The following is a 20,738-nucleotide window of genomic DNA, read 5'->3' as shown; positions in this document are numbered from 1 at the left end:
AAAGTTCATTTTGTTTTCATTAATTATAATGGCACACATTGCTTTAATTTTCATGATGTCAATACTAGTTTGGGATATAAGTAACACATTTTCAGAAGATTTATTTTTAGGTCTAATTTTTTTTAAAATATATTGGCTATTGGTCGAGGTTTAGTAAAAGAGTTTGACTATTATATTTATGTTTTCTTTAGTTATGTAGTAATCTATACTATTGTTTAATTTACAGATTTGCCCAATATTTCACACCCCACCCCTTCCGCCTTTGCCTTATCTTCGGGGCATTGTAGAAACTCCACATCCACAACCATACAAAACCCGTAAAAAAAATTTCCAGATAGGCTTTAGCGGATGAGGCGCGCCAAAACCTCTCTGCAACTACCAACTTCCATCTCCAGTGAGTCGGTGACCAGTCATGGCATTCCCTTTATCCTCCGCCATCATCTCTCACAAGCTCTCCTTCAATGTCTCCATTGCTCCCTCTACCCGAAGGTCAAGTCTCAAACCAACCCATTTCATATTTTGCTTCAATGGGAAAGACCCAGAAATATCAGGCCGCTGCAGAGTTCATTGCCTGCCCAAAAATAATCATCTAAAGGTTGGTTTTGATCTTATTCATATACTTGATCTCTGGAAATTATGGTTTTTGGGTTGTAGGAATGTATGAAATTATTGCCCTTTGCTGGGTCTTTCTTTTTTTCTTTTGACATGAGTTTTCAGTCATTCAGGAACTCAAAGACCAGCATGGTACTCTTACCAATTCCTACATATCAACTCGTGGACATACAAACAAACTTCAAAGTCTAATTGCTGTGATCCTTGTGTTTGTCCAAATATCTTCTCCACTTCCTTTGGTTGGTTGGGACGTTTTGCCTATATCACCTGCAAATGCAGTTCTTTATTCTCCAGACACCAAGGTTCCCAGAACAGGAGAACTAGCTTTAAGGAGGGCAATCCCTGCAAACACAAACATGAAGACCATACAGGTTATTGATTATTGATTATTGATTTTAATACATGCTCTCTTAACTTTCAATTAATCAGTTTTGAAACCATATTACTTCTATTCTAGGATTCTCTGGAGGAGATTTTGTATTTGCTAAGAATTCCACAGAGGAAGCCTTATGGAACCATGGAGGGAAATGTGAAGAAAGCTTTAAAGGTATCTGTTGTTTTTTTTTTTTGTTGGTTAAGAAGAAATTTGTATGGCATTCATATAACGCTTTTCGAACGGAAGCAATTTTGAATCAAAGGTTGGTTACATAGATTGATACTATTAGGATTATGTGAGATGTCAATGTAAAGTTATTAATTTAAGAGAGTTTCCCTGGATTTTTAGCTGTCATGGGATTTCTCTCTCTTTTATTTTACAAAATCTTTATATCTTGAGATGTCAGGTCCCCCAAGGGCCTCAGGCATGGTAATACCTGGCAGAAAATTATGTACTAATTACACAACTTTTGCTTTATATTGATTGTAATTGTGGTACCATTAAAATATAGAAACCATATTCTCTTTTCATTTATACATCAATCACATTCTTACATTTATATCTTACATGGATGCTAGCAGTTAGATTTTACACTTTCTTAGTTCTATTTCCTTACCTTAGATAGCAACAGATGAAAAGGATTCAATTCTGGCAAGCATACCAGCAGACTTGAGGGAGAATGGCTCCACATTATATGCATCTCTTATCGATGGAAAGGTATGTGAAGCTCCCCTAGAAGAACGACAAAGATCATGACAAGGATATTATCATACTATCCTCTTCTTTTATGTCTCATGGCACATGTATGATATCCAACTAAAATAAGAGAAGAAGAAAAGCAATGAAATTATTGTTCACTTTTCGACTGTTTTTTTTCCTTACTCCAGATGGAGGTTTCATTTTTACACATTTTCTGTTTATTCTTTCAGCAAAAATTCAGTTGACAATTTTTTTCCGGACATTTTTAGGGAATTGGCTAGATGTCAAATTCTATAATAGGAGTAGAAGTTCTGTTTCATTGCTCAAAATATACTATAAATTTATACACTTTCTATATCCTAGATGCCCATAAGAAACTATGGAGAAGAAAAGAGACAGGAGAATAGATGTATGGCTCTGCATGTTACTTGACATAGTTATGACAAATAGGTTATTATGGTACACTGCAGCAACTGTAAGAATGTTGTTTAATTTCTCTTAGTTTTCAGAATGGATTGCAAGCTCTTCTTGCATGTATAAAGGATAAGGACCCAGATAAAGTATCAGTAGGCCTCGCATCTTCACTGGATACCATTGCTGAGCTGGAGTTATTACAGGTAATACAACCAATCTATACCATTGGATTACTCTTTTATACAAATAACTATTATATAACGGAATCAACATATGGAAGCCTCATCAAAACCATAGCATGATTCTATATATAATCCCTAGAAAATTACTGCTGCAGTCGTGCTATATGGAAACACGCATTTTTAATATCTTTTGCCTGTGGGAGTTAATTATATTATTAGGACAATGTGACATGTCTAAAATCACAACTTGATATTTGATTCTTCTCAACAGGCTCCAGGCTTGTCATTTTTGTTACCCGAGCAATACAAGAGATACCCAAGGTCAGTTCTGTCTCAATAGGTTTTTTTTTTTTTTCCAAAATGATATCTTTTTCTCTTTCTGGGGGATGATATTTCATTCCACTGTAATACAAAAATTCAACCTTTTTTAGTCCTGGTCAATTCAAACAGTTCTCTAACAAACATATCTAGATATATAATTCAAATTTTGATACATTAGCCATCGTAAAAATCATTTTGAATTTTGTTAATGTAGCTGATTATGATATTTTTTTTAGCTAGCTATGCATTCTCGGTCCAATCCCTAATAGTTTAAGTTGGGGTCCAGTGGTTGTCTAGGCCCCGTTTGGGATTGCTTTTTTTGGCCAAAAACCTGCTTAACTTTAAAGTTAAGCAGTTTAAGGTGTTTGGTAAAATTAAAATATCTCGATTATTTTAAAAGCGTGGCCTTTTGACAGCAGCTTTTAAAAGTGACTCTGGTTGCTTTTCAAAGCTGCTTTCAAAAGAAGCAGAGATGAACATTTAATGAATTTTTTTAATTCTCAAAATATCATCATTTATTTTAAAAAAATGACATCACCTCCACTTTTACATCTAACTCCACCACTTGCACCACCACATTTACTACCTCCACAACCACCGCCACCACCACCACCACAACCACCACATCCTACTCCTCCTCATCCTCCGCCACCACCGCCGCTCCCGCCGCCACCACCACCACCACCTCCACAACTGCCATCCCCACCACCACAACCATCAACTTCGCCTTCATCTCCACCATCAACTCCACTCCATCACTATCACTACCATTACCACCACAAGATTAGTGTATAACACTTTTAACATCATGTCTATTTTAGTCATTATTCACAGTTACAACAATTTTATATTAAAATTTACCAAACGGTTTTAACACTGCTTTTTGTACTAACAGCACTTTAAAAATAGTGTTTACCAAACATGGAGCTGCTTTACTTTACAGCTAATTATTTTTAAAGCACAGCAGAAGCAACTTTTTTTAAAAGTGACAGCAATCCCAAACTAGGCCTAAGACTAACACGATATCAGATCTCTGATTGCAGAAGATCCTAGGTTTGAAACCTGTAATCCCCATTCCCCACTTCTTTGCTGATTTGCAAGGTGCGGGATGGAGATGCACCTACGTTTCTGTCTGTATTTCTCTGTCTCTCCACGTCCGGGATGGGTTGTGTGTAAGGGAGGGTGTTAGCCTGATATATATTGTTGGCCCATCCATCCCTAAGGTCCCAGTGGTTGTCGAAAACTTTTGAAGTGGGTTCTTTGGAGCTGGTTGTTTTATATGTAGCATGGATCCTTAGACTATGGAGTATAATGATGCAAAGGGAAAAACTTGAAATATATATGAGTTTTCTGGATGTCCAAGGGAAACTGTATTGGTCTGTTTTACAAGGGTTAAAATATGACTCCATCTGTCTTTCATATCAGTCTTGTATAATTTGTTTAGACTTGGGTATATGTTTGAGATTGAAGTTTGGTCTCCATGTTCCGCTCTCTCTTTGACATACAACTGACTTACCAAACCTATGTTTGAATGACCTCTACATGTGCGATAAATAGGCTTTGCAATGACATCATCTGTGCTGTAAGTAGAATATCAATATTTTCTTTTAATACTTGTAGGCTTACAGGGAGAGGAATTGTTGAATTGACCATAGAGAAAGGTGATGGTTCAACATTTTCTCCTGAAGCCGGTGGTGAACCAAGAAAGACTGCCAAAATTCAGGTACAACATATCTCATATTTTATAGAAGAATGATGATCTTAAGTTCCGTCGTGTTCAGTTTCTTAATGAATGAGTCAGTATTTTTGTTAATAGTGTTAGTTTGAAAAATATTTTCACCCTATCAAGACTCGAGAGACCTAATATACCTGCTACAGTATTTGATTTCTGGCTGCGGAGCATGGCAATGAATAGACCAGTATCTAGTATCCAAAATGGATGCCTGGGCTGGGCACCCACAGGCGACTATTGGAAGCAACATTCAATTGTGTGAAAATACGTACTTAATGTTGATCATTATAGAAAAAAATGAATGTTTTTCGCCAGTATTATTAATTTGATGTAAACTGATCGTTAAATTTTGCTCAGGTCATTATAGATGGGTATTCAGCACCATTAACAGCAGGGAATTTTGCAAAACTGGTAAGGTAGTTGAACCTCACATTGGCCTCATGAAATTTTCTATGTTCTGTGCATGAATGTTGCTTATTCTTGTATTTTTGCTTCATCGCCACTGTGGTTCATCCAAACATCAACTAGAAGTGGCCAGAAAAAGAGGCTGAGCAATGTGACTTTATCTTCCAATTTTCTCATAACGATGCTATCTAAATTTGAGTCTTTGGTTCTAATAGTGCTTGTGACTTTCATATGAATTTACCTCGGTGAAGCGTGCTTAAACAATCTAAATTTGCATTTCTTCAGGTAATTGATGAGGCATACAATGGGGCAAAGCTCCGCTCTACCGACCAAGCTGTTCTTTCAGACAACGGTCTTGACAAGAGCAATGGTTATAGTGTTCCTCTAGAGATAAAGCCATCTGGGCAATTTGAGCCCTTGTACAGAACAAAATTAGATGTGCAGGTATCTTTATGCTTTCATACTATTACAACTCCATCAATTGTGATCAACAAAATGATTTCCCTGTACGTAATTATTTTGAATAGTTGATTCACATTTACTCTTTTTTTTTTGTCCTTCCCCTCATGGAAGGATGGGGAATTGCCAACTCTTCCACTATCTGTTTATGGAGCTGTTGCTATGGCGCATAGTGAAGTCAATGAGGAGTACTCATCGCCGTATCAGTTTTTCTTCTATCTTTATGATAAAAGAAATGTAAGTTTAAGTTAATCAAAGAACGGGGGTTCTGAAAAGCTTCAGAGTAACCATTAAATTTTAGAAGTTCAAATCCATCAGATGTTTCGTGATTCTTCCATCTTACAGTGACATTGTTGTTTTCTTCCTCCTTTTTGTGTCATCTGATGTACATGTACCTTTATCTTATAGGCTGGCTTGGGAGGGTTATCTTTTGATGAAGGAGAATTCTCAGTTTTTGGGTACGTGATTTTTTATTCCTAGACTGTTCTTGTAGTTAACCAAACTCTGGGTTCGGAAAAAATATACTGGGTTTTTCCTTTTTGCTAATTAGTGATTATACATGTATAAATATACAGATATGCAACTGCTGGGAGAGATATTCTCTCACAGATAAAAACAGGAGATGTGATTCAATCTGCAAAGCTGATCGACGGTCAAGATCGTCTTGTATTGCCAGATGAGAAGTGATTTGCTCTCTTGTCAATCAGGACTCCCTTTCATTCTTTGTATTTGTTGTATTTTAGGAGGTAGCAGCCTGATTTTCTTGGTGCAGGTTGTGCTGTCAAGTTTGTGCATCTTTTTTTCTTCTTCTTTCTGGTTTCATGTGTCACTTAAATAATGCTGTTTCCATTTGAAGTTCGAGTTTCTCCAGTGAAAATTGAAAACTGTTATTGTTGTCCTTCTATCTAGTAAGTTTCCATTTTCTTCCGTCTTCAAAGATTTTGCAGAGCATTAATTTTGGTTCTTGTTTTTACCATTGTCGGCTGGACAATGCTCTAATTTCGTCTCAAACTTTGTATCCTATTCTTCCAGAAAAACTGAGTTTTGGAAGTCCAAGCCAGCGACGCAACACTAGGTATTTCAACGTTGTATCTTAGGTTTTTCTTGACATTGTGTGGCTTGCTTTGCCTTGCCTTGCCGCATGACGTGGCTTCCCTTGCCTTCCCTTGACATGGCGTGTAGCTTGACTTGCTGACCTAATTTAGGTTCTAATTTTTACTCTTCCGTCGACCACATCCACATACAACAAATGAGAAATATTTTGAATTCGACCGAAAAAAATAAGAAGACAAATATTTCGAACTAATTGAAAGTGAGCTGCTTTTTCAGATCAACCGCACAAAAGTGGAAAAGTCATGTACCATGAATTATATAGCAAATAATTCAAAAGGAAACAAACAAGAACATGTATTAAGCATGACCATGAAAACTCGATTGGCATACAAAATTGCAGCCAAAATAATGTGTGTGCAAATTTATCTAGATTACAAAAGATTTATCTGGAATCATTCGTATGAGATTTTTTCAGATGTGTAGCTTTCATTTCCAGAAGTGTTTCGTGGGCGCCCATGTGAATAAATGGATTGAAAATGGTTGCTGGATCAGAGGGGACCCACACAGTGATTCTTGGGCTTGGTATCTGGGTGACTCGTGTTGTTGAAGAATCTCGTAGAAAATAATAAAATGTCTGCTAAATTTTTCTCGATAATAAATTCGAGCTTATGACATCTTTCAATATTTGCAAAAGCTAATATACACAAATTTGAATGTATAATTCTTCCATTCCTTCACGAGATTGCGATGCCGACTTTGTATAACTTAACTTGCATTATGGACCGACTGTGTAACTTTATTTTTATTTTGGCAACCAGGCCGACGTTGTATAACTTGCTTGCATAACATCCTACGACACCGTTTCCCTTCGAAAATGCGAAGGTCAACTTCCACATGTTCGTGTTCGTATTTGTTAATTATTAATTTATCGAAGTTTTTTATTATCAAACAATCACCTTTCTTATGTGGACTGCATTTCATCACGATTCGCCCACAATATCAAGATCGTCAACATCACACCTCACAATAATGTTCTACACCCCATTAATTGTACCACTGATCAGACTCAAAACCCCTAATCACTGTTCATCTCAAAGCACCTTTCAAATCAGACGGTGATATGAAAGTAAAATCATACACTCCAAAACACATGATCATAACCCCCACCACAAATGGGCAACTACCATATTAAAACCAATCGTCTTCACCGTTCCAACGCGGAGAAACAAAGAAGCAGATACAAAGTTTTAGACTCAACTCGGTCTCTCCCAACGCAGTCTCAGCAACGGCCATGGCTTCCATCCACTCCATAGCTCCCCAGAGCTTCCTCCCTCTCCCAAACTCCAAACCCAGAAAACCCACGAATGCTCACCCAAAACCCATCTTAAGCTCCAATCTTTGCAGCTCCAAACTCTCAAAGAACCAAACTTTCCTGAGAAACAAACGGAAAGACAGGTGGATTTTGAAGTCCCTGGTTGATCAAGAAGAGTGTGATGTCATCCCACTTCAGAGCACTGACTGTACGGACCAGCAGGAAGGGATGGCTGTGTGCAGGGTGGAGTGTGAAGGTGTGGAGGGCGAGTTGGCGAGTCAGGTAGGTGGGTTTGGAGCAACTGAGGGAAGGCTTTCCTTTGAAGGGGCTGGTGGGTTTGGGTCTTCTGGGGTTGGAAATGAGAGGGAGAGTGAGGAATTTGAGAGGCTTGTAGATAGGACTATCAATGCCACTATTGTGCTCGCAGCTGGTACTTTTGCTATCACTAAGTTGCTCACTATTGATCAGGATTACTGGCATGTGAGTCAAGCTCTTTAGTATTTAATTGAATTTTTATTTATTTCCATGTGATTTGGTTTTGTTCAATGTGTGATTCTAGTGTTCTGTGGCTTGCTGTGTGAGAATTTGAGGTGAAGTTGGTTCTTAGATTAGTTCTGTTCTTTTTTTTTTCTTATTCATTCTGGTTCTTTTAGGTTGCTTATCATTCTCGGGTTAATTAACATTAGCCGCTTTGATGGTGAGCTTTTATCAATTGCCTGCATTGCTTTTTTCTTTAAGTTTGTGCTCTTGGAAGTTGGAGTGCGAAGGTCAAGCATTTTCAATTTATTTGGTGGAAGTTGGGCTGGTCGCCTGTCTTATGATAAATGTGTGAAAATGTTCTAATTATAGGGGAATCCTTTGTCGTGGATTGATGCTGTATAGTCAAATTTTGAAGTGATGCTGTTGCTGTCTTTATATGATCATTCATGAGGAAGCAAGAGTGAAGAGATATTCTATAACTTACATGGAAACAATGAAGTGGATATTGCTTTTGAAGGATTGTGATTATTCAAACTTGTTAAATCCGATAGGAAACATGATCTGGAAATGTTATGTCAAATCAGGGATGGTTTTGCACTATAGAATAACAATCACGGGGAGCAATAAGGACATATAATGGCAAGGGATGGAAGATGAGATTAGTTAGTTGCTTGTGAGGCTGAAAGAAAAAAAAAAGACAATAAAAGAATTTGGTGGGGGACTAGGAGATTGCTGCATTTTCTTAAGTTGAATTTAGTGAAGAGAACTTGTCACTTATGGTTAGAGTGGTATGAAGCAATATGTTTGGTCTGGTCCAATTAGTTCGTAGTTATATTTAGAAAATTTCATTATATTTGAATGTCTTGATTTTATGATTTTCTATGTCCATGTGCACTGCCCTTGTATCAATTTGTCTGCGGGGATTTATGTGTTGGTACTCTTTTCAGGGTTGGACTCTGTTTGAGATCCTAAGATATGCACCTCAACACAACTGGAGTGCTTATGAGGAAGCTCTCAAGACTAACCCAGTTTTAGCCAAAATGGTGATTAGTGGTGTGGTGTATTCTATAGGGGATTGGATTGCACAGGTGTGTTGGTGTTGTGAATTAAAACTATTTGAGTCTTCCAGTTGGTGAAGTTTGTCCTTGACAGTGCATAATGCTTGTCTTATAATTTTTGTAGTGCTTTGAAGGAAAACCTCTATTTGAGTTTGATCGTACACGAATGCTCAGGTCAGGTCTTGTTGGATTTACTCTCCATGGTTCCCTCTCTCACTACTATTACCAGTTTTGCGAGGTAAATTTCTTGTGCAGTTGTTTATTTTTAGAATTTAACATTTAAAAAAAAATTTCCTGGGGTTCGGTTCCTTAACCAACTTAAACTTGTTTCAGGAGCTTATTCCATTCCAAGACTGGTGGGTGGTTCCTGCCAAAGTAGCCTTCGACCAAACTGTATGGGCAGCAATTTGGAACAGCATTTACTTTACCGTTTTGGGATTTTTGCGTTTCGAATCACCCATCGATATTTTTAGTGAACTCAAAGCGACATTCTGGCCCATGCTGACTGTAAGAGAACCCTCTGCCTTTTTATAAGAAAAAGTACCACCTTTTCATGCTCTGTTGACTGTTTAGAGTAAAATTACTTGCAATCTAATTCATTCTCATTTCATGCCCTCTAGCTTGTGGGCAATTGAAAAGCCAGGATCATCCGGTGTCTTTTATCAATTAGAACTTGAATTGCTAGTTTTTTCGATTTTTGGAGCATTGTTCTGTCACTTTTCAATCAAATAATGTTTGCGCATTCGACTATGTATTGGCATTTATATTGTGTCAGCTGTTTCCTGTCCATGTAGTTTTGAACTTTGTTTTTTCTTGCTGCAATGTAGTATTAACCTTGGCAACCAGTTTTAGACAATAATGTTTGCTTTGCAACTGGTCTTGGCTCAGCAATCAGTGCATATATGGTCCAGCTGAGAAAATTTTTGTCAACATTAAACTCTGAAATGTCTTTTCCTTCCTGAACTCCCAAACATCACCTTCCTAAAGTCTAAAAGACACTGTAAGGAAAAGCAGGGCTATTTAGAGAAATAAAAAGTGCTTATTTTTCATGGTCCGGGTCATGTGTCAAAAGTGCTGCTAGCTTTAGCAGTTATATATTCCTTGTTTAAAGTTTGGGTTAGAAGAACATGTAATTGTTTGACCATTGAAATCTTTCTGGAATGTAATTTCTTATGTAGGCTGGGTGGAAACTTTGGCCATTTGCGCATCTTATTACCTATGGTGTGATCCCTGTCGAACAAAGGCTCTTATGGGTGGACTGTGTAGAGTTGATCTGGGTGACTATACTATCAACGTAAGTATTTAATATTGATTATTTGTATTTTTCACTAATAAGCAGAAAAGATTGAAGATCATGACTTTCTTTCCTCCTAAAAGCCAGAGCTAAATAATTACCCTCACAAAAATTATTCATGTTTTTCTTTCGTATTTGGTGCGTATAAAAAAGGGTTTTGTCTGGCAGAACTAAATTGTGCACTGTAGTTGATGGTTTCTTCATATAAAAGTTGGTTTCAGAAGTTTAATTTTAAAAATCTTACAAATTTGAGGTATATATGAAGTCCAAATATGTGGCAGATAAAAGCGTCTACTATATATATTGCTGCTTTTTCCATAGAGTGAATCTGGTTTGGAAGGGTCTGGTCACTCTTTTTGGCCACATTTTGTTTTGCTCTCAATTTCTATAGGAAAAGATTCCACCATGAAATATTTTGGGAAAACTTAAACTTAGGTATTTGTCGGGCTGCAGCATCTTTTTATCATTTCTTGCGTAGGTTTCATGTCTAACATGGCTCAAAATTTCTGTTTGCTAGCTATTCAAATGAAAAATCAGAGGCAAGGATTTCTGAGGCACCAGTTGAAGCAAATTCCATTTCTTCAAACACAAGTCCTCTTGAGGTATATACAAACCCTTTTACACTGATTTTATTGAGTATGTAAGAGCTGCAGATTACAATTTCTGATATGCTACAATTTGTCTTCTTCCCCTTTATCAGGAGTAAACAAATCAAGAACAACCAAAAGATCAAAGAGGAATTCTTACATGAAAGAAATGGGCAAGTTAAGGTGTAGAAGATCCACTTCGCGATGTACCGTGACATAAAAGATGAAATGCCTGGCAATGTGGATATATCCCTGGGCTGTCTGATTATGGTATATATATATACATACTGCATCAATCTCAGAAACATGCTTGTGCACGTTAAGCGATACCGTTCCGCCCCATATTTATGCATCAAGACCCTGGTATATAATTTTAGATCATTTAACTAAGTAATTCAACGACCTTAAAACAGAAAAAAGAAAAACTAATTAATGTAAAGGTAACAAGATTTGTATAGTTTGGCAAAAGTTGGATACAAATCTTTCTGATTCGGATATGCTGTCACGTTTTAGAGGCGTCTTCTGGCTTAGTGGTATTTGTTCCCTGTCACTAGAGTATCAACTGGCGCTTTATAATACAACAGGGGATTGTTTAAGCAAAATCATTTTAGTTCCTCTGTTCTATTAACAAATTCTAACAAATTAAGAAACTGTTGGAAAATAAATGTAACTATGCATTCCCAAGTTAATAATCTCCTTAGAAGGCATTTTCAATCGTTTGGTGATCTGATCTTGTCATCAATCATATTCAAGATTCACCTCACTGGAAAGATTTGTGAGTGCTTTTAGAATGGCTAAAAATGCTTATAGGTCGTAAAAGTGCTTTCTAGAGAAGCACATTCCACATGCTTCTTCAGTGAAATAGTTCGGTTTTTAATAAAAAAATTAATTGCGCTTCTAATAAAAGGGATTATGAACAGAAGTGCTGCTTACGCCCTTGGTGAGAAATCACTAGTGAAACTACCAACCATGTCAAACTTTTGCCCAATCATATACAACATTGAGCAAACTGGTCTTGACCTTTGGCTCTGTTCCGCAAATTTTCCCAACGATGTCACCTACCAAGACAGTTGAAAGTCTCCTGATGAAGACCGTTCGATTTCTTGAGTGGCTCTGGACTCCATCTTTGGTAAAAGTTGGTTTTCTTACCTCGACCCATAAAAGCGTAAAGGATATTGAACAGTACTGGTAAGCATGAGGCGTTGAAGAATCAAGCCAAGCCCAGGACCCAAGCATTTTCAAGGCCGTAGTCGGTGAGGTACATGCGGCCCAGTTGAAACGTGAACTTCTTATAAGTTTGTAAAGAGTTTGTAGCGTAGTGATTAAGAGCGTTATGAACAAGTTAATGTCTCAACTAATCCTCAATATATCAACGTGTTGATTATAGAGCATCTTTATTTAGGGAGGGTACACTAAATGATGGGTTGAAATAGTATAATTAGTTAAAACTGTCAAGTCGTACTAGGCAAAACAAAGCAAATTATGATATATGCAGAGAGGAGATGGATAGACAAGAATCTTTCACGGTCAAAATCACAGATTGGTGAATAATATCCTCTAAAGAATAACAGAAATAAATTACAAGCCCAATCTTTTTTACGTACGTACAAAAACATGAATTTTTTTTGCAGCTAGCTCCTCCTTTAAGCCATAGACATGCTAGAGAGCCGACTAGGCGTTGGTTGGAAATTCCACCACCGAAGACTTAAGCTTCGGTTTGGTGTAGATCTCAACGCCCTCCTTAACACCTCCTTGTTTGCATTGTTCCTCCTCCACTTCTCAGCCCCGGCACTGCATACCCGTGCAGGCTACAGCGATTCAGCCTGGGACGATTTGTGCAGGTGCATGCCTGCACTCGAGGCCTAGGGGATGATGAGGAGACCATACAACTGCGCCTAAGACCACGATTTGTTCCCTCTGTCTTGTTTTGTACACTGAGAGTCTGTAGCCTTTCTCCAATGTTATGTTTGTAGTGGTGAGAGCTCCTTTGCATTTTGTAAAGCCAGGAAGAGAAACAAGTATTGTGCTTTGAATTGAATGTGTTGTGATGATACCAAATGACCAAGATGCTTAGCTTTGGAGTGTTCGATGCTCATAAGTTTATATGCTTGCAAATGAGAGCCTATATTTAATGGAAGACTTTCTCAGTTCAAAATGGTTGGGCTCTCCGAGTGTTTGACCAATTGAGATATTATATTTCTCTTCGGCTTGGTGACCAATTTGAAGACTTGGTCTAGAAGATGAGACTTTTATTTATTTTTCAAAATTGTATATTTGCATGCATAGGAGCCGTGACATTTGAATAGAAGTCTTGGCAAACTTGATGAATGTTCATCGAGACATGTCAAACACCTTTACATGTTTGATTTATGACATATTTGGTCCTGTAAGTTGGGCCTGCCTGGTATGACCAACCTATACTGCCAGCTTAGTACTGTAGGTTATGTGGTTCTTATTTCTCCAAACTCTTTTCACTAAAATAATATTAGCTCCAATCTTTCCACAAAAGAAAACAATATGGAGCTCCAATCTTTTTCTTCCCTTTTCGGGCATCATTACTTTTTCCATTGCCATTATAATCAATGTTACTAATACGTTCATGCGCTCATGAGCGATTGTTAGTTATTGATGCAAGTGAGTCTCATAATACATTAATTACTACTATTATAAAAAATGATTTTTGTAGAAATGTCATGTGAACGTATATCTCAATTTCAATTTGTCACTTTAAAGACAAATTTAAGAGAAATGTCATCTTTCAGAATCCATGATTTGTCATATGATTTTAACACCATTCAAATTTACATCCATTTTAAAGATATTTTAGTTTTTCCATATTATCAAGAAAAAAAAGACCTCTCTCCCTTTCTCCCCTACCCCAAACTCACCCGCCCCCAAAACACATCGCACAAGATCCCGCCCTTCTCTCTCTCTCTCTCTCTCTCTCTCTCTCTATATATATATATATATATATTCAACAAAGCCAAGAATGAGCTTGTTTGGTTTCTAATTTCTCTAGACCAATTGAAGAATCTATTATAATATTGGCAAAGCTAGAGAAAAAAATAAATTTAGCCCAGCCCTATATAAATTCATGATTCCACCCTTGTTTGGTGGGCTGATGGAATTTCTCTTTGGAGGGTAGGTGTTCCATGGTAGAGAGAGAAAGAGGGAAGGGGGGATGGATTTCAAGGTGGACGGGTTGGTTGGAGCCGCCGGTGGTGCGCAAGGGATGAAGGAATGTGAGAATTTGTTTTTTTAATTTTAAATGTTTAAAAGATATACAATTTATGAATTTTCCATTTTTAAAATACCATTGAAAATGAAAAAACTAAAATACCCTTAAAAATGGATGGAAAATTGAATGGTGTTAAAGTTAGATGACAAATTATGGATTTTGATAACATTTCTCTTAAATTTTTCTTTAAGGTGACAAATTAAAACTGATGTATAAATTCAAGTGATATTTCTTAACAAATTTCTTATAAAAAACAAATGTATGCATGACATAACTTCATACTTGCCAACAATTTCTGTACAATGCATTAAATATAGGGGATTGGGTAACATGGGATTGAATTATTACTTCAGAATCATTGTCAAATTTTGGGCGATTGCCAAGTTAGGCTTTTAGGCCACTTTATGTATGTTTACTATCCAAAGAGAATAATGCGTAAAGAAAATGGTTTTATTGTATGGCTTAAGTGCTGCTATTTTTACTAATCTGTCTTATTTTCTCACTCACCTTATCTTTAAAAATTTAAAGACAAATTTATCCTTTATAAAATGACTACACGCACGCACACCCATATATTTTTTTGTTCAAAATCCACTCCCATCTTCATACCCAACCCACCAAACAAAACAAAATCAACATCTTTCTCTCCATGTGTTCTTCATAAATTAGGACCCCGAAGGAAACCTAAACTTACAAACTCTAGTCACACATAATCCAATCATTTTTCTTTCTTCTCTAACTCTACAGCTCAAGCCGTCCCATAATTGGTTTTTTTGGGAGGGGGGAGGGAGAGGACGATTTTTGTGGTGGGGATAGGCTAATTGAAGAAATTTTTATAGAATTTTTTTTTGTTTGTAATAGCAAATATGGAAATACAATTAAAGGGTATTTTGGGAATAATGGTGGGTGGAATGATAGGTTTGTGTTTATTCAAATTTATATGTTGAGTGGGGAAATAGAAAATGGGTGAAAATAGCAGCACTTTTTTTATTATGACATGACCTTTTACTATTCAATCATGCTCTAAATGTGGTATAGAATTAATTATAGTTGGCCGATCGAACACCAACTTCATTAATTTGAAGTGCCATTCGTTGGTTGTGAGAGGGAAGGCCCTAATATAGTGACCTTTTTAGCAGGGTGTAGCTTCATTTATCGAGTGCTCAAGATTCGGACCAAATGATCATTTTGGGTGGGTTTGGTCTGAGTTTCTGAGGTCTTAATTTGGTTATGGCGTTCTTAAATTTTGGTTTTGGCGTTTAAGGGTTCGAGTTACTCCACTAAACCCAATCCGAATGCTAAAACATGTAAACAAAACAAGGTACATATCATATTCTAAGTCATTAGGTCGATGAAATCCAACAGTTAAATAACAAACATCTTTTATGAAAAACAGAGATTAAGTAAACTATAACATTATACTATTTTCATAAAGTTATTAGATAAGGATCTGATACATTTTCTCTATAAACAATAGGATGATTTTGTTTATAATTAAATATGTGATCTGGATTGACAGACGGACGATATAACATAATATATTGTAAAATAATAGAATAGTATATTTTTTTTTAACCAAGTTTAAGTTGGCTTCATGCAGATAAACTACAGTAGCATGCTAAGTTGCAACTGAAAATGAAAATCTGAATTAGGTCATTTCGGTTACCATCAACAACCTCTACGAACCAAACCAAATAAATTCAGATTGCAAACCTACCTTTTGGCATCAATAGGATCTTCTTTTTGGTAGATAGAGAGGGCCTAGGAAATGTGAGATCAATCAAGAACTGTCCCACACATTAAATTCAACCACAACTGGTTTTCTCCCTTTATCTCTCTGATTGATTTATCCAACTTCAATTTATTTTTTGTCTTCTATCACGGAAAAAGTCATGAAAATGAAGGCCAATAATTAATTTTAATCATACAACTAATCTTTATAGCGACGATATAAGTATTTGCAATACTAAAACGTAGCAAATAGGCTTGTAGTTTATTAAGTAGTCAAAAACAGTTTATCCGTACAACTGATGTCCTGTGTTCGATTCTTATTTGTTTCACTATGGCTTATATTTGTGTTCGGGCTTATTTTTAGGTTAACAATTTGTATAAAAAAGAAAAATGTAATGTAATGTATGTGGCCAGATTTATTTATGGTGGGTTTCTAGGCTTTGGAAAAGCATCTTCCACAAAAGGGATCAAAGAAGAAGATAATAGCGCATTTTCATGATCGCAATATCTATACCAAAATTAAGCAGCCATGATGCGAAATTTAATAAAGTTATTTTGTACTCTTTCCTCAGTGAGGAATGTAATTAAAGGGTATTTAATTTGTGTGGTTTAAAGATAATGATTCCTTTAGATGATTGCAAGAAATGGTCCCATGTGTGTATAGTCAGCAAAAAAGAAAAGCCATTTGTGAGGGTGAGATGAGGTAGCCTCTTGTCAATTTCCGTGACATCAAGGTCATGGAATATACTTGTAACGTCTTATCAGTCTAATGAAAGAAAATGACACTCACTCTCTCAAATATCTGCAAAATCTTTTTGGGGATAAAAATAATCAACTTGTAGATTAATTCAAAGTTTTGTCATGCTTGTAGATTAATTCAAGGTTCAGTTAATTTCTGAGAAAGTCACGCTTTTATCAAAAGCTAAGTTCATGCAAAATTCCATCAACTTCTCATCCCACGAAAAGAACTTCAACTTTCTACGACCAAATTTTTGTTTCTTTAATTATATTATCTTATTTTTCTGATGGGTTCTTTTTTATTTATATATATTATTATTTTCAAATGAGTGATATCATGTCGGTAAGTTTCATATGTTACAAGGGATTGAGTAAAATGACAACTTCAATTTGATTGGAGATGAAGCATCTTTTGGAGCCTGGATAATGAGAGAAATCGATGAATCAAAAGTTAATAGTGATACTTAATTAGTATTTGATTTTTCTCTCAGGACCAATAGTGGAATGACAGATTACCTAGTCTAATCATCACTCCTAAAATACTTCTTGGAATAAAAAGTACATAGAAGGTTAATCGTGAAGTGACTCGTTGTCTCGCAAAGGAATTAACACTAATAATCTTATAGATATTGCTTGTCTCATTCACGGTAAGGAGATACTTCTCCTTCATGTGAATTACAAAAGTAGTTCATTAAAAACATAAATAAAAAAATAAAAAATTTATGCACACGTATCACACTGCTATTGGAAGGCATATATGAACTCTTACTTATATGGTATAAGGAGGGAAGTATTTTCTTAATCTTATTATCAACAGTGACAATTGATAAAACTTATCTGATGAATGAAGATAAGTATAAAAACAATAATGTGTGATCAAAAAGTGACGGGACTCCAGTTTGTTCGTACTTCAAATTAATGACATGTTTATATTCTCTTCCAACTAATTATTGACTAAGAATCATTTCTTGTAATACTAATTTCCTTTTGATCATTTTGTGTATATATCACTTTAAAATTTAACTTGGAAAATTTGAAAATATATGCACATATATTCAAGTTCTACAAATCTCGGATTGCTTCCTACTTGAAACATGGGAAAATAATTAAATATATAGAAATATATTTAATTATATATATAGAAATGATTCTACACACACACATATATATATAAATGCTCCTGTGCAGACATTTGGACGTTATTATCATACGAATGCTAGATATTTTGTATTACCCATCTCTGATTTCCTACCTATTTATAATAGCATCCGCACAATAATAACATGAGAACATCCAGATAAGAGAATAACTGATATACAGAAATGCTCTATACGGACATCCAGACATTATTATCATGCGGACACCATGTATTTTATACTACATTCTCTGATTTTCTGCCTATTTACAATAGCATCTGCAGGATAATAAGGTGAGGACATCCAGATAAAAAAAATAACTGTGTGTAAATATATATATACGTATATGTATAGAAAAACATTTGAAAATATGGAAAATTGAAATGATAAAATATAGATAATTTGGAGTTGCCTTTCAGATTACATGTTTTTCTTTTGACAATTTACTCAGACAGATGAGGAAAGGCAGATAATGATGTATATTTGGGAGGAAAAAGAAAAGAAATCCTTACCTTCTAGGGGTTCATGGTGTTCAATGTGAGAGAAAGCCAAAAACCAAGTAATAGCAAACTAGTTCCTAGCTAGCATATAGTTTATCTGATCACAATAAATTGATCATGGAGTAATTCAAATACATGATAACAAAAATTTAGAATAAGATTACAATTATTGTATATTCTTTAATTTATATAATATAATTGTGAATAATTCATGTTGTTCTACAAGATGTTCTAATAATATATACAAGGTCGGAATAAATCCTACAGAAAAATATAAATATAATCAAACTCTTTTTTTTTTTTCTACAACAAAAGCACCTCATCACCTTTTTTACCCTATAAAAAAAGAGAGAGCAAAATATATGTATAGAGTTATATATTTGCTATCATGGCCTCACCTGAACTTATAGCACAGCTACCCATTTATGCTCAAAGGAAACTTGAGGCCACTGTCATCTTCATCATCTAGATTCTAGACTGTTTAATCAATTTCCTAACAAACAAAATCTCAAACCCCCAATATTCCAAAATCTATACAAACTAATTAATAACAAGAGTATATCCTTAAATATAACATCATTAGCCTCATGAGCCAATTGATACCTTCAAATTCCGATCACATAACTCATCCGTCGATGGATCGATAAATCTCCGGTGCTAGCTAGCAAGAAAGCTTTGCTTAGCCATAAATAATAGGTACCATAAATCATCACCATACACCAACCAAACCATCTATCCCAAATTGGACTCAGAAAACCAATTCATCCCAGGAAGCTGATACGGTGTTCGAAATAGGCCATCACCAAGGGATCCTAGCATTGCATGCTGGTGCAATGGAGGTGTCTGTGGAAGCTGAGAGAGCAAGTTGGCAATAGAAGTAGAATTGTTATTAGGAGCACCATTAATCCCATCGCTGGCAGAATTATTAGTACCACTGTCCAATTGGTGCAGTTGTACCACCCTCTTGCTTGATGAAGCCCCAGCCGTTTGATCATCGTCCTGATCATTCCAGTAAAAGGATGGGACTATAGACCGCTTTAGAGGCAGCTGACTAGTCCCGTTGGACAAAGAGGCCGATCCATTGGTGCTGCTCATTATCCCATCAAAAAAGATTGGGTCATTTTCTATGAACGGCGGTCCATAATTTGTGTCAGATTTTGGAAGGTGCAGGTTCATATTCTGGTGATGGCCCACATGACTTATGGATGGTAGCATTAATGGCCCCATCATGTCCTCCATAGAGTCTTCTCTTTCAAGATCCATCGGCCTATGCGAATTGTTCTTCTTGTAAATTCTACACAGCACCCAATCATCAAGCTACACACAGATCCACCATATCAAGTCATTTCCAAATCAGATCAGAATAATTTAAACCAACATCCATAAACCAAACCAAAAGCCAAAAACCAGATTTATTAATTTCACTCAATTGCTTAATTACACACTAACTTACCCTCAATGAGTTCTTCTTGTTGCCCAAGTCACACCCCGGTGGCTTGTTGCTGGTCTTGTTATCAGCCAGCCTATACTCGTGCATAATCCAATTGGTTTTAATTCCTTTTGGGGGCTTCCCTCCGTAGAACACAAGTGCTTTTTTCACACCAACTTTCTGTGTACCACCAGAAGTCAACACCGGCTTATCAGTCCCTGTTGCCTTCCAATACCCTGACGTCGCTGCTCTGTTGGGTCTCGCTCCGTTCGGGTACTTCCGGTCTCTCGGGCTGAAAAAATACCATTCTTGCTCTCCAAACGTAGCCTTAGCTGCACCCAACAAAAAAGAATAAAGAATAAAAAAACCAAGCATAATTTAATATTATTAGTATTAGTCTTTTGTCACGAACTGTAATAATATTATATACATCCGTTATATGTAAGAATTTTGATTTCAAGTACCTGGGAGCTCCCAAGGGTCGAACTTATAAAGTTCGACCTCTGCGATGATGGCAACGGGAAGGGGTGCGGAGGTGACCTTTTTCTTGAGATAGTGGACCACTAGCTCTTCGTCGGTCGGGTGGAAGCGAAACCCAGGTGGTAGGTTTGGCTGAGGCGGGGGCTGGGGTTGCTGCTGCTGCTGCTGCTGCTGCTGTGAGCCTGTGGAGGAGTCGGTGCTCTCCATTTTTTGGTTATTGAGAGTTGAGGGCTTTTTGCAGCCAAGCGCATATTACAAATCACACCACAAACATATAGAGCTCAAAATTGTTATGGAGGTGGCAGGGGCCTACTTTTATGTATGTGAAGGGCAATGTTCGGCTACAAGTGCCTCCATGAAGGTTTAAACTACACGACAAATGGCAGGGAGCGGCCAAATGGTATTCAGGGGCAGATTAGTCATTTTGATACAGTTTAACCATGGTTTTTCGAGGGGGCCTAATTTTGTGCATGGGATGAGAGCGACCTTGTGGTGGTTAGAG

General features: G+C 36.5%; 4 protein-coding genes across 4 annotated transcripts; 2 read left to right on the top strand and 2 right to left on the bottom strand.

Moving 5' to 3' along the window:
* The first annotated feature begins 293 nt into the window (after nucleotides 1–293).
* On the top strand, nucleotides 294–6,127 carry LOC103326249 (Cyclophilin-like peptidyl-prolyl cis-trans isomerase family protein). Its single transcript, XM_008228457.3, has 12 exons — nucleotides 294–595; nucleotides 726–983; nucleotides 1,070–1,159; nucleotides 1,610–1,705; nucleotides 2,197–2,304; nucleotides 2,555–2,604; nucleotides 4,225–4,327; nucleotides 4,694–4,747; nucleotides 5,027–5,185; nucleotides 5,315–5,437; nucleotides 5,609–5,658; nucleotides 5,776–6,127. Exons 1-12 carry the CDS (start codon nucleotides 413–415, stop codon nucleotides 5,885–5,887), a joined length of 1,386 nt encoding a protein of 461 aa, XP_008226679.2. The 5' UTR covers nucleotides 294–412; the 3' UTR covers nucleotides 5,888–6,127.
* Nucleotides 6,128–7,454: 1,327 nt separating this feature from the next.
* On the top strand, nucleotides 7,455–11,378 carry LOC103326248 (Peroxisomal membrane 22 kDa (Mpv17/PMP22) family protein). Its single transcript, XM_008228456.2, has 7 exons — nucleotides 7,455–8,045; nucleotides 8,993–9,133; nucleotides 9,228–9,341; nucleotides 9,437–9,610; nucleotides 10,282–10,397; nucleotides 10,915–10,999; nucleotides 11,098–11,378. The coding sequence occupies exons 1-7, from the start codon at nucleotides 7,545–7,547 to the stop codon at nucleotides 11,101–11,103; spliced, it is 1,137 nt and encodes a 378-aa protein (XP_008226678.2). The 5' UTR covers nucleotides 7,455–7,544; the 3' UTR covers nucleotides 11,104–11,378.
* Nucleotides 11,379–12,440: 1,062 nt separating this feature from the next.
* Nucleotides 12,441–13,111, bottom strand: LOC103326341 (uncharacterized). Its single transcript, XM_008228561.3, is given in 2 exon segments — nucleotides 12,441–12,767; nucleotides 12,770–13,111. Coding segments are annotated over 2 exon segments (348 nt in total). The 5' UTR covers nucleotides 12,978–13,111; the 3' UTR covers nucleotides 12,441–12,627.
* Nucleotides 13,112–18,721: 5,610 nt separating this feature from the next.
* On the bottom strand, nucleotides 18,722–20,525 carry LOC103326247 (NAC domain containing protein 2). Its single transcript, XM_008228455.2, has 3 exons — nucleotides 20,221–20,525; nucleotides 19,781–20,088; nucleotides 18,722–19,644 (listed from the first exon to the last, which is right to left on the bottom strand). Exons 1-3 carry the CDS (start codon nucleotides 20,441–20,443, stop codon nucleotides 19,060–19,062), a joined length of 1,116 nt encoding a protein of 371 aa, XP_008226677.2. The 5' UTR covers nucleotides 20,444–20,525; the 3' UTR covers nucleotides 18,722–19,059.
* Between the last annotated feature and the right edge of the window lie 213 nt (nucleotides 20,526–20,738).

The sequence above is a fragment of the Prunus mume genome, linkage group LG3 (genome assembly GCF_029339155.1).
Source record: "Prunus mume cultivar Tortuosa linkage group LG3, ASM2933915v1, whole genome shotgun sequence".
NCBI classification, from domain to species: Eukaryota; Viridiplantae; Streptophyta; class Magnoliopsida; order Rosales; family Rosaceae; genus Prunus; species Prunus mume.
Note: the sequence above shows the minus strand (reverse complement) of the source record. Positions and strands in the feature narration are given on the sequence as shown.

Bases quoted from the DNA above. Each gene is read 5' to 3' on its own strand.
- LOC103326249 (XM_008228457.3), top strand. From the start codon at position 413: ATGGCATTCCCTTTATCCTCCGCCATCATCTCTCACAAGCTCTCCTTC. The intron at 2,305-2,554 runs GTAATACAACCA...TCTTCTCAACAG, and splicing joins CTGAGCTGGAGTTATTACAG to GCTCCAGGCTTGTCATTTTT. The intron at 5,659-5,775 runs GTACGTGATTTT...ATAAATATACAG, and splicing joins GGAGAATTCTCAGTTTTTGG to ATATGCAACTGCTGGGAGAG.
- LOC103326248 (XM_008228456.2), top strand. From the start codon at position 7,545: ATGGCTTCCATCCACTCCATAGCTCCCCAGAGCTTCCTCCCTCTCCCA. The intron at 8,046-8,992 runs GTGAGTCAAGCT...TACTCTTTTCAG, and splicing joins TTGATCAGGATTACTGGCAT to GGTTGGACTCTGTTTGAGAT. The intron at 10,398-10,914 runs GTAAGTATTTAA...TCTGTTTGCTAG, and splicing joins TGGGTGACTATACTATCAAC to CTATTCAAATGAAAAATCAG.
- LOC103326247 (XM_008228455.2), bottom strand. From the start codon at position 20,443: ATGGAGAGCACCGACTCCTCCACAGGCTCACAGCAGCAGCAGCAGCAG. The intron at 20,089-20,220 runs GTACTTGAAATC...TGTTGGGTGCAG, and splicing joins CGACCCTTGGGAGCTCCCAG to CTAAGGCTACGTTTGGAGAG. The intron at 19,645-19,780 runs GTAAGTTAGTGT...ATCTGTGTGTAG, and splicing joins ACAAGAAGAACTCATTGAGG to CTTGATGATTGGGTGCTGTG.